Below are 13023 nucleotides of genomic sequence, written 5' to 3' on the forward strand. Positions count from 1 at the left end.
GTCTGAATTCCCAATCCTGATTGGTGTTGCTTTAGGATAGAGCTGTTTTGATGGCGGGCACTGGCTTTGGACAAACAGGACCTCAGTTTTGTCAGCATTCAGTTTCAACCAGTTATCATTCATCCATGCCTGTAGCTCAGCTAAGCAAGAGTTTATTTTTGGGGTAGGGTCTGTTCCACCAGGTTTGAAGGACAGGTATAGCTGTGTGTCATCGGCGTAGCAGTGGTACGTCAGGCCATGTCGTTGGATAAGTGTGCCGAGTGGCAACATGTAGATTGCAAACAGCAGAGGGGATAGGATTGATCCTTGTGGCACTCCGAATTGTAGAGGTGCAGGTTTGGACATTATGGGTCCTAGGGATACTCTCTGTGTTCTGTCAGTCAGGAATGATCTGAACCACTGGAGGACTGATCCACTGATGCCACAGTACTCCTGCAGTCTGTTAAGCAGGATTTCATGGTCAACTGTATCAAAAGCCGCTGAGAGATCCAACAGGATTAGGATGGAGCATTCCCCTCTGTCCCTTGCCATGAGCAGATCGTTGCAGACTTGGATGAGGGCTGTTTCACAGCTGTGGTGTTTCTTAAAGCCAGATTGTAGAGGGTCCAGGATGTTGTTTACTGACAGCCAGGTTTCAAGTTGCAGATAGACAGCCTTTTCAATAACTTTACCTAAGAAGGGGAGGTTGGAGACAGGTCTGTAGCTGCTCATAGCATCTGGATCCATGGAAGGTTTTTTAAGAAGGGGCTTGATGATTCCTTCTTTTAGAGAGGTAGGAAACCTCCCTGCTTGTAGAGAGCAATTTACTATTTTGTGAAATGCTGGACCAAGCAGGTCAGGGCATTTCAGCATATGTTTAGTTGGTCCAGGGTCCAGGTCGCAGGTTGTCTGGCGGAGGCGACGGAGGATGTCTGAGATCTCTTCCACACTAATACTTTTGAAGTCAGTCCAGGGTGTTAGGTTGTTTTTGCAGCTATTTCCAGGAGTTGCATGAGTCTTGGGTGCTGTGGATTGAATGAGAGACCGAATGGAGGATACTTTGTCAGCAAAGTAGCACGCAAATTTCTCACATAGCTCCTTTGAGGGAGTTATAGTAGGTTTTAGACAGGATGGGTTACATAGTCTATCAACTGTGCGGAATAGTTGGGCTGGTCTGTTGGTGGCCTTTGCGATCTCCTGTGATAGGTAGAAGGATTTTTTCTTGGTGATCGCATTTTGGTAGTTTTCCAGGTGAGAGACAAGGGTGTGTTTATCTTTTGAATTCTGGGATTTTCGCCACTTCCTTTCTAGTCTGCGCACTTCTTTCTTCATGTCCTTTAGTGAGCTGTCAAACCACCGTGCATGGTGAAGTGGTGTAGACTGTTTAATGCGAACTGGAGCAAGGGCGTCATAGGCAGATGACACTGCATGGTTGTACATCAGGACCATGGAGTCTGGGTCTGCGCAATGATTGGTTAATGCGTCAAAGTTGAGGGTATTCTGAACGTGCTGGGGTGAGACATCTTTCAGTGGACGGTATTTTATGAGTTCTTTCCCTCTGTGTTTTATCGCTGGTGCTGTCAGAGAGAAGTGGATGGTGTGGTGGTCTGACCATACCACTGGGTTTATATCTATGTGTGATATTAAAAGTCCGGAATGAAATATAAGATCCAGGGTGTGCCCTTTCGTGTGGGTGGGGAGGTTGACAGCCTGAGAGAGACCCAGTTCATTCATTATGAGAAGTAGTTCACTTCCTAGGTGGGAGTCGTGATCATCCACCCATGCATTGAAGTCTCCCAGGATGATCCATCTAGGGTGTTCCACTGTTAGGCAGGATAAGAGTTCAGATATTTCCTTAAGAAAGACTGGACCATTTTTTTGGGGGGGGCGGTATATGAGCAATATGTTGATGTTTACTTCTGCTGACAGTTGGGCTGCAATACATTCAAAGGTTTCAGTGGGGCCTATGGGCAGGGGCCTTATGTTCAAAGAGGATCTGAAGCATATGGCAACCCCCCCACCCTTGCGGACTTGTCTCTCACAGTGCAAAACTGAATAATTGGTCGGCACGGTTGCTTCAAGAGTTGGGCCTGCATGCATCCCAAGCCAGGTCTCTGTCAAAAAGGTCAAATCAGAGAGCTCTATTAGGTCATGTATAGTTGCAGTCTTATTATTTATCGATCTGGCATTGCAGAGTGTGGCTGTGATTGAGCTTAGCTGGGGATGTTTTTTAGGCTTCACTGTCAAAGTTGTTATCCTTTGCCTGGTGTTGCTTCCCTGGTGTTTATTTTTGGATCCACTACCTCTCCGCCCCCTTCTGCATTTCCTGAGTATCCCAAAGGATTTTAAGAGTAGAGCTAGTGAGGTGTTAATTTGTAATTGATTCTTTAGAGGGCAGGCAGAGAAAAGGTCCTTTGATGAGTATTTGTATGTTGACATTAGAGACAATAGACTTGTTCAGATAGCTTGTACTTCTGGAGTCCTGCTGAGATCAAAGGGGGTCTGTGCAAACTCCTTTCATTCCTACACAGAGTTGGATCGTAGATTTATTTTAAGTAAAGTTCCTTGTTTTAGAGTTAGATGATAAATGATAACATAAATGTGGAAAATAGTCACTTGGTGCATATGCCTTGGATAATGTATAAAGGATTACTCACAGGGTGGAGTGAGGGCAATCACAGGCAATCAAGTCTTCAGAGAGGTTGAAGGTCTTGTTTCAGGTCAGCTGTTAGAAGGCTTGGTGTGTTCAGCAGTGGTAAGCTTCATGGAGGATTTCAATCCAGTTTATATCTCTGCCATCCAAAGTAATCCGATTGTTCTGGTTGGTTGTAGTTGTAGCCTTAGTCGTGGTGGGTGGAATTCCTCTGTATTTTGAGTCCAGTTTCAGCACAAATAGGTTTAAAGGTGTAGAAATCTGAGACAAGGTCTGGAGCAGCTTAAGAGAGCTGCAGCCCGGCTGGGCGCGCTCAGGAAGTAAAATAAATAAATAGGTAAGTAGAGGTAATTGATAAGATACAGATGCATTTTGTGAATGAACCCAACTGTCTGCTACCCAAAGACAAGACAATCTGCTGACTGACATGTATGGCGACACTTATCCCACCTTGTGGAACGGAGACCATTGTTCCCATAGTGGCTCTCATTAAATATCCGTCCTGTAAGGAAAGAATACTCAGCACTGAGAGACGGACGCTATTGTTCATAAAACGTAATAACATTCATTTTTATTCACAGTTATAATTTTTCTTTTCAGTACAATAGACTTATTCTTATTTATCTGAGGACATAATTATGTTCTGAAAACACTTAAGTGCACCACTGAGAATCATGAACTTTAAAGTACAAAGTAATTACACACTGACATCATGTTTCCGAGCATCACCGCATGGAGCAAGAAATCAGGAAACTCCTATATCACATCAGCATTTTACAATTAATTCCAAAATTCAGTACATGCAGCACTAACATTTTGTTTTGAACAGATGTGAGATGGGTGTGGCTGCACCGCTACCGCCTACGGTGATCACCTGACAGTGAGAGGCGTCCCTGCAGGAAGCAGGAACTGGGAGGAAAGGAAGGGGAGGAGTAAATAGTATGGAATGGGTGTGTGGAGGTGAGGCTTTTCAAATTGCACAGGCACTGATAACCGTGTAGCATCTGCAATTTTCACTTTCATGTATTGTACTTTTTATTTTATTTTTTTGCGAGCAATCATATTTTCAATGAGATCATTCAGATAGAGAGAAACAAATCCACAGCAATAAAGACTCCAAGTTGTGATCAGATCTAAACCATTTACAATTGTATCTATGGAAAATATTTGCACATAATTGGGTTCCGTGGAGGGTTTTAAAAACAAAAAACTGACACTTACCTGGGGCTTCAATCGACCCCCTGCAGCTGTCATGTCCCGAACCGTCCTCCTACTATCCTTCGTTCCCCGCCACTAGTGTTGGGCGAACAGTGTTCGCCACTGTTCGGGTTCTGCAGAACATCACCCTGTTCGGATGATGTTCGAGATCGGCCGAACACCTGATGGTGTTCGGCCTTTTAAGTTCGGGTTCGCCCCGAACTACTGAATGGCCGCCGAACAGGGCCGAACAGGGCCCCTGTTCGGCCGAACAGGGCCCTGTTCGCCCGAACATGCCGCAATACGGCCCCCCTATGGGGTCGCAGGCATAAGGGGGGAGCATGCCCCGATCGCGGGGGGGGGGGGGGGCGGAAATTCCCCCCACCCCCTCCGCTAGCGCTCCCCCCTCTGCCCGCTTCCCCATACAAAAGTTTAAGGCAAGTTAAATAGTACTTGGTGGCTGGCACTGGCAGTGGAGTGAGGAGGAGGAGGAGTCCGAGTAGCAGAGTGACGCGTTGAGGCCGGGCAGCGGGCGGTTCAGCGGTAGTACCCTTGTGGTACTTCCGCCCTTTCTCTGACCTCACGTCCTCTGCATACGAGGGTACGCGTCACGCGTACCCTCGTATGCGTCATCACGTAGAGGACGTGAGGTCAGAGAAAGGGCGGAAGTACCACAAGGGTACTACCGCTGAACCGCCCGCTGCCTGGCCTCAACGCGTCACTCTGCTACTCGGACTCCTCCTCCTCCTCACTCCACTGCCAGTGCCAGCCACCAAGTACTATTTAACTTGCCTTAAACTTTTTTTATGGGGAAGCGGGCAGAGGGGGGAGCGCTAGCGGTGGGGGGAATTTCCGACCCCCCCGCGATCGGGGCATGCTCCCCCCTTATGCCTGCGACCCCATAGGGCCCCCAAAATGGGCATGTTCGGGGGTCCCATTGACTTCCATTGAGTTCGGCGTTCGGGCCGAACATGCCGAACATCTGGCCCATGTTCGGCCTGTTCGGCCCGAACCCGAACATCCAGGTGTTCGCCCAACACTACCCGCCACCGGTCCAATTATTCATCTAAAACAACTGCAGCTGCGCAGCCAAGGCCACACGTGTTCTCACTCCCGCTCGCGTCTCCGCAAGCTTACTGCGCAGGTGCAGTATGAGGTTTTCTTGTACTGCGCCTATGCAGTAAGCTCCCAGAGGCGTGAGCAGCATCCATCTAATTAGACCAGCAGCGGGGAACAGAGGATCGGAGGAGAACGGCGCGGGACATGACAGCTGCGGGGGGCCGATAGAAGCCCCAGGTAAGTGTCAGTTTTTTGTTTTTAAAACTCTTCACAGAACCCCATTAAAGCATCTCCATTGCCAAAAATATTAATATTTAAAATACATGTGTAACATACCCTACTTATAAAAGTACATTTCTCCCATGTTTCTCCTATGTTGCTGTTGTTTACAACAAGTAATACAAATCTGAAGGATCTGACAGTTTTTGGACTAGACCCTCTCCTCGTGAGGGAATTTTCTTTATTCTTTACAAAACCACTGTCTGGAAAGGATTTATAAAAAAAAATGCCACCTGGCCTTCCTGCTTACATAAATTCTAATATGTTTTCACCTAATTCCCTGTGAGCCTTCTTTTTAAGGTAGGACCAAGATCTCCTAACCTCGTACTGATAATTATTGTTTTGGGCCTCCTGCACATTCCTATCTTCCCTTCTAGTTTGCACACGGCAGCTGGACTGAGCAACTAGCATTCAGTAACTGCTTTTGTAAATAACTGAAACTATGACAATCCCCATAAGGATTTTTACAACCAACTGTAAGTGACAGTGACATAGGAAAAAAGTAATTTACAGTGCATTGTACTCTGGGACACATGTACTTTATACAAATGAATACACATGTATTGTACAAGTTTCATTAATGCGATCGTTCAGGATCAGTTGTTTTCATACAATGCTATCTGAATAATCTGATAAAAAATGTGATCGGTCATTAAAAATTGTACCATTAATGAGCACCTTTAATAAGCACCAATACGATTTTGGAATTAGCACCATTCAGAAATGTAAGCAAGATGTAATCTAGAAGACATGAAGTCACGGCTGATAAAGTAATAAGAAGCACCTTTAAGGAATAGCACCATAAAATACAACAGCCTGCTATAAGAATCAGTTACACAAATGACATGTAATGTATAGATATTATTACTGAGAAGCCTAGAGACTTCCGAACGCTTTTGGTAGCGCAACACATGATGTCCCAAATCAACTGTAAACGATTTTAATAGTGATCGTTCAATGACAATGTAGTCGATCACTTGTGATGGATATGAAGTACAGATTGGTTCATGGATGGTGAAATAATCAATATTTTATTTCCTATTGCATTTATCTGATCGCTCAGGTGATTCTTTGCTGAAAATTGTACCGGTTAGTGGATGCCTTTAGCTGGCCACAAATTGACAAGTAAAGATGATTTTAATGATACAGAGGTGCACAAAAGACCTGTGCCGGTGTCTGTGCCTCTTACTCGATCTCTGCTTTGTGTATCCTCCTGGCTATTGAAGCCTGCGTCATGTGCATTTGCTGCCGTATGGGTAATCCTCTCATATGGCAGCAAATACAGGCAACACAAAAAGTGCACAGGAATGGGACAGCATCTACCTGTATAATATTCATGCGCCACCCTGTGTTAGATTTCAGATGGGCCGGTCTTTCATGCGCCACCCTGTGTTAGATTTCAGATGGGCCGGTCTTTCATGCGCCACCCTGTGTGAGATTTCAGATGGGCCGGTCTTTCATGCGCCACCCTGTGTTAGATTTCAGATGGGCCGGTCTTTCATGCGCCACCCTGTGTTAGATTTCAGATGGGCCGGTCTTTCATGCGCCACCCTGTGTTAGATTTCAGATGGGCCGGTCTTTCATGCGCCACCCTGTGTTAGATTTTAGATGGGCCGGTCTTGCATGCGCCACCCTGTGTTAGATTTCAGATGGGCCGGTCTTTTATGCGCCACCCTGTGTTAGATTTCAGATGGGCCGGTCTTTCATGCGCCACCCTGTGTTAGATTTCAGATGGGCCGGTCTTGCATGCGCCACCCTGTGTTAGATTTCAGATGGGCCGGTCTTTCATGCGCCACCCTGTGTTAGATTTCAGATGGGCCAGTCTTTCATGCGCCACCCTGTGTTAGATTTCAGATGGGCCGGTCTTTCATGCGCCACCCTGTGTTAGATTACAAAAAAAAAATTAGTACAGCACAAATCTGTGCTTGTGTTGCATTTGTAACAGAAGTTAAATTTCCCTTTAAAAATCAGGAATAACTTATTTCGAGTGCATTTGTTTTGTTTCCACTTTACTGAACACATATTCTATAGATAAAGGCCCTGATTCAATAAACATTTATAGCGAGTTTTCTTGCAGGAGAGTTTTTCTCATCTTTTCAAAATATATTTTCAGCACTTGAAGTGGCTTTGAACTCACATTTAATATTGTATTAAAATCATCCTTTAGTCACAACTGTCTTAGCACTTGTTAATATTATGATTTAGCACTTGTTATTTTTCCAGCTTACCACAAAGTGGCACCGATTGCTCACAAGTTTCATGTACGGGAGATCTATGGTGGAGGGCCCAGCACCACATACTTCTGCCCCTGTCTGAAAGTTAGTTTTAAGCTAATGTTACCACTGCTAAAAAAAAATAAAAAAATCAGATACTCACCTAAGGAGAGGGGAAGGCTGAGTCCTAATGAGCCTTCCCTCTCCTCTCCCTCAGGATCCTCCGTTCAAATCCCCCGCCGCGTGGGACTTCAGAAGTCTTCGGGAGCCGAGTCCTCACGAAGAGAGGCGGCTCCATACTGTGCACGCGCGAGTGCGTGATAGACATGCGCGAGTGCGTCATAGAGGGCGCTCGCGCATGTGCAGTATGGAGCGGCCCGTCTGTGGGAGCCTGAGTGCTCCCGAAGACTTCCGAAACCTCCCTTCGGTGGCGGAAGTAGCAGTATTTGACCGTAATGGTCGAATACTGCTACGGGGGATCCTGAGCGGGACCGGGCACCAGGAGAGGAGAGGAAAGTCTCATTACTACCGAGCTTTCCCTCTCCTTAGGTGAGTATCTGACTTTTTTTTTAGGTGGGTTCCCATTCTCTTTAAAGAAAAAAATTGGATTCCAGACAGAGTGCCTTAGTTTTGCATCCATTACCAGTTCTATAAGTACAGTACCTGAAATATGCCTTTACATTCTGTTCTCATAATCCCCAGTGAGTTGGAGACCATGGTATTTATGTATTATGGATAAGGTTGAGCCGGTGACCATGAAACCGACCTTCTGTGCTGGTGGGCACGGCCTCAGCAGAGTGATACCTGACTTATGTCACTTCCTTTCATTCAATGCACTGCACGCCGTTCTCCCTGATCCCAACACTTCTGCCTCCACAACCTGAAGGCAGAAGTGTCGGGAAGATGAAGTGCTGCATGTTGCACATCAGTGGATAGTACTTGCCAGCTCATCCTTAAACATGCATAGTGTAGAATGCAGGGAAGACCTCTGCAATGGAGGGATGTGGGACACAGTAAGCTGTGATGAACAGAAAGGTCATACACCTGGCAACGCAGTGTGACAGTGCTGTATGATTGACAAGTGTAGCTACACAAAACTGTAAATATGATATCAGTTAAAACACATAACTTATTTATATTTCATTAGGCTATTTGGCTGTAAAGAGAGCCTGTCACAGTGCTGACTTATCCGTGTCACCACTACAGGAAGGAATTCTTGAAAGCACCGATGACCTGTTTTCCTTTGTGGACCTCCTGTTTGAATGCAGATGAACAATAAAGTTTATTCTCATACCCCGGGAAGTCTACTTAAAAGTACAAAGTTCACCCTTTGGAAAATTCAGGGTCTGGGGCTCCAGAAGTCCAGCTGGTTGGCCACCAGGGTTCAGGCCTTGTGCTGTTACCTGGGTCACATGGTGAATTGTTCTCAGCAGAAGAAATGATGTTTTGCTTAAGATGTGATTCTTCATGATTCTTTATTGCCGTGATGGAGCAATGACCGACCTGCGAAGTACAAGGGGGAGACTCAGCCCCCCTGTAGAGAGTCCACTTGTTTGGAACATGTGAAGCAGCACTGAGAGTAGATGGATTTTAGAGAACACTTCCCGATAGCTTTCACGGTGTTGCAGAAGTTGACTGACAGGTTGTCTTTCTTACACGATGGGGCATCTGTGAACAGAGGAAAACAAGAGAGTCCATTAGGTGGTCGCTGTGCCAGCAACAGAGATGGATTAAGATGTAACGGGACCCTAGGCAAGATAGTAGATTTGGGGTTCAGTTGTGGAATTTTTGCTAAGCTGAAATGGAGACTGGAGAAAGGTCAGAGAAGGTGGCTGGTGGGCCCCTTGAGGCACTTGCCTAGGTTTCCTGGTGGATAATCCTGCCCTGGTTATCAGCATTAATATAGTCTATGGTTAGGGTGGTTTCCCCCCCTTGAGAAGTGCGATCAGGTGATACACTTCACACCGGTGCAGCTGTATAAATCCACTACAGTAAAGACAAAAGAACAGCGCTTCTGGTGTGTACAGGAGATGCCCGCTGGCCCTGAATTTAGCTTCCTGTTAAAAATGGGGAATTAAGGGGATTAACACATTCCCACTGGACCTTATGTTATTTACCCTTGTAAAGCCATTTCATAATTTTTTTCTGCAGCAATCGTGTCACCAGATGAAGCGGGGGAGAACCCCTGCGAAACGCTTTGTAATTACCCTGTTATATTTAAAATAATAAAAGTTTAACCTGCAACAGACTGTGTTTCGTTACACAGACTTGCAGCATACAAACTTGCATTTACCCATTCCAATCCCCACAGCATGCTGGCCGCCAGTGCTACCATTCGCTGACTGCTACCGGTTGAGACAGCTCCAGCCCAGTCCCCGGCTTTAAAGAGACACTAACGTGAAAAAAAAAATCAGGATATAATGAATTGGTTATGTAGTACGGATAATTACTAGAACATTAGTAGCAAAGAAAATATTCTCATATTTTTATTTTCAGATATATACCGGTAGCTTTTTTTTATAACATTGCATCATTCTCTAATATTTGCAGTTTACACACTACTCAGTATTCTAAATGATTTTACAGAGCCGGCCAGTGAACTATTGACCTGTCCTTTGCTGAAGAAAAAAACAATACAGTGACTGATAGTTGAGATAACAAGCTTCAGAAGACAGAACTCTCTGCAACTTTCAAAGTCTTGGAGCTCAGTGGCTCTTTTGCATAGATAACAATTGGAGTTTCTTAACTCTTCCTGTACTGGAAACAATATTAGACATGCCTCTGCTCCTGATGTTTTATTTCTGAGCTGTACTACACATACAAATCATTATATCATAATTTATTTTCTGCTTCAGTGTCTCTTTAAATAGGACATGTATGTGTAGCACAACTCTGTAACACTGTTACTGATTCCTCTGACTTTCTCATTTTTTTAACAAGCCTGATTTGCAACTTTTGCAACAGTAAATACTTATTTGTTTGCATTGTGAATCTTACTTTTTCATCTGGCAGATTCTGATGACACATCCTAGATCTGTGACTGCCAGGAGAATGCCACATCACGCCTGCATGCAGAGTGTAAAAATGATCTTAAGCAGTTTCCGATGCTGGCATGGCATATTGATTACAAATTGTAAATTTTAATTCAAAAATGTATTTGGAGAAAATCAGAGATCATCCCTAGTTCTCAAACGGATAGGTCACGGTCCTGGAAAACCTGCAGGGAAACTGTTCCTTGCGTTGCCGTTGCTCATTCCTAGTTCCTCAAAACAAAAACAAATAAAAGAGGGGGGAGGGTGTAGGAAGAATGTTTGGACGTGTGAGATCTATGGATCTTTTAACACAGCATCAAAACAGTGCCCTCTGGCCTCTGCCAACTTAGAGGGGGTCGTTGTAATGTCCAAACATAAAAAAAAAATAGCGCCCAAAAATAATATATGTAAACTTACCCTTTTTTCTAAAATAGGTCCGTCTATGTCCCCCATTTTTTTATTATTTTCACCTGGTCTGGGTGTCGTTGCCTAACTGCAGGAACTGTGCAATGCAAGTGGGATTGTGTAACGGGGATTTTTTTTTAAATCACAGTAACAAACTTATCTCAACATCATATCTCCCAACTGTCCCTCTTTCGGAGGGACAGTCCCACTTTGGGAACCCTGTCCCTCTGTCCCTCTTTCTTCCTTATTTGTCCCTCTTTCAGGACTGATGTACAGATCTCTATGCAAATCTATATATATAATAGAGTAAGTGCCTCAACCTTCAAACAAGAAGAAGTAGCGCCCTGCCCCCAGGGCCGGTCCAAGCAAGAAGAAGAAGTAGCGCCCCGCCCCCAGGGCCGGTCCAAGCAAGAAGAAGAAGTAGCGCCCTGCCCCCAGGGCCGGTCCAAGCAAGAAGAAGGGGCTGGTCCAAGCAAGAAGAAGAAGTAGTGTCCTATCAAACCAAGGGCAAAAAGGGATAATTTGCATATTCAGTAGCAGTGCATTGTGGGTAACCACAAATGTTCACTTATAGCTGAATTATTGCAGATTTGCTTCTGTTTTAAGAAGGAAAATTACACCAAGATTTGCTTTTTTTTAGTAGGAGGGATTTTTGGTCTATTTTATCCTCCTATACATTCTTAGTAGTTTGGGTCTCCCTGAGCTGCTTGGTTACTCTGTTGTACTGGTCCAAGCCCTATCTCATTTAGCCTTATCAATCCCTGCTATGTACTGATGAGGATCAAATGTCTGAAACTGGCTGTCACCTGTGGGATTGATATGACTGTGTAAAACTTAAAGCTATAGGCTTGCTTGGCTTACTAAGGGTGAAAAGGAATAATTTGCATATTTAGTAGTGGTGCATTGTGGGTAATCACAAATGTTCACTTAGGCCTGGTGCACACCAAAACCCGCTAGCAGATCCACAAAACGCTAGCAGATTTTGAAACGCTTTTTGTTATTTTTCTGTAGCGTTTCAGCTAGCATTTTGCGGTTTTGTGAAGTTTTTTGGTGTAGTAGATTTCAGATATTGTTACAGTAAAGCTGTTACTGAACAGCTTCTGTAACAAAAACGCCTGGCAAACCGATCTGAACTGCCGTTTTTCAGAGCGGTTTGCGGTTTCCTATACTTAACATTGAGGTAGAAACGCATCCACAATCCAAAAAATGCCTCACCCCAGGAGTATGCGTTTCTGCAAAACGCCTCCCGCTCTGGTGTGAACCACCCCATTGAGATACATTGACCAAGCGGATCCGCAGCCGCAAGCGGCTGCAGAAACGCTGAAAAAGCCGCTTGGTGTGCACCAGCCCTTAAGAAGGCAAATTACACCAAGCTTTGATATTTTTAGTAGAAGGTCTTTTTGGTCCCTTTTATCCACTAGAGATGCGAAGTTCGGATCTTTTCAATGATTCGGATGATTTGAATTGGATCATTGAAAAGATCTTTGATCCAAATCTCGGATCATTTTACTAGGGAAGCATTGGGGGGGGGGGGGGGGGGGGGGTGAAACGACTAGCAGGACAGGACTTTCCCTGCAGTGGACAGACAAAGAAGGGGAGGGGGGTGGACAGACAAAGAAGGGGAGGGGGTGGACAGACAAAGAAGGGGAGGGGGGTGGACAGACAAAGAAGGGGAGGGGGGTGGACAGACAAAGAAGGGGAGGGGGGTGGACAGACAAAGAAGGGGAGGGGGGTGGATAGACAGAGAAGGGGAGGGTGGACGGATGGACAGAGAAGGGGAGAGGGGTGGACAGATAGAGAAGGGGGATGGGGACAGAGACGGGCAGGCAGTGAACAGAAGGGAGGAGGTGAACGAAGAGGGGTGAGCAGAGAGCAGAAATGTTTTTTTGCACACAATACCTAATTGCAATCATATGCTTTACATATATTTCACCTATATGTTCATCTGTATACTCTGAATGCAAACGGCTCACAGTGAGGCAGGGAACACACTTGCAGGGCCGTTTTCCCCTGTGTTTCCGGGTTTTGCGGTCGCGTCTAACGCGTGCGTTTTTCCGCATGCATTTCCACGTTTATGCGATTGCATGGCATGTACTGCCATGCAACGTGCGGAAAAAAGCAGAAAACTGTGCGTTTAGAAAACGCGGAGAAGAACGCAAACGCGCACAAACGCATGCGGCACAGCGTTTCCTGCGCTAGGCTATTA

General features: G+C 45.4%; 1 protein-coding gene across 2 annotated transcripts in view; it reads right to left on the reverse strand.

Annotated features, from left to right (window-relative positions):
* Positions 1-5202: 5202 nt before the first annotated feature.
* The window catches only part of ADAMTS12 (ADAM metallopeptidase with thrombospondin type 1 motif 12), a 244707-nt gene continuing 236886 nt past the window's right edge, over positions 5203-13023 (reverse strand). Inside the window, exons 21-22 of one of the 2 annotated variants that reach the window (XR_011023643.1) lie at positions 8784-9048; positions 5203-7046 (exon numbers count right to left, since the gene is read on the reverse strand). Coding sequence is in view for 1 of the 2 variants with exons in the window: in XM_068251244.1 (XP_068107345.1) it covers positions 8906-9048 (143 nt within the window). In the remaining variant the exon portion in view is untranslated. Of the gene's footprint in view, positions 7047-8491; positions 9049-13023 lie in introns of those variants that run through there. The other variant, XM_068251244.1, reaches the window with a different exon arrangement.

This window comes from Hyperolius riggenbachi, chromosome 1 (genome assembly GCF_040937935.1).
Source record: "Hyperolius riggenbachi isolate aHypRig1 chromosome 1, aHypRig1.pri, whole genome shotgun sequence".
Classification (NCBI taxonomy): domain Eukaryota; kingdom Metazoa; phylum Chordata; class Amphibia; order Anura; family Hyperoliidae; genus Hyperolius; species Hyperolius riggenbachi.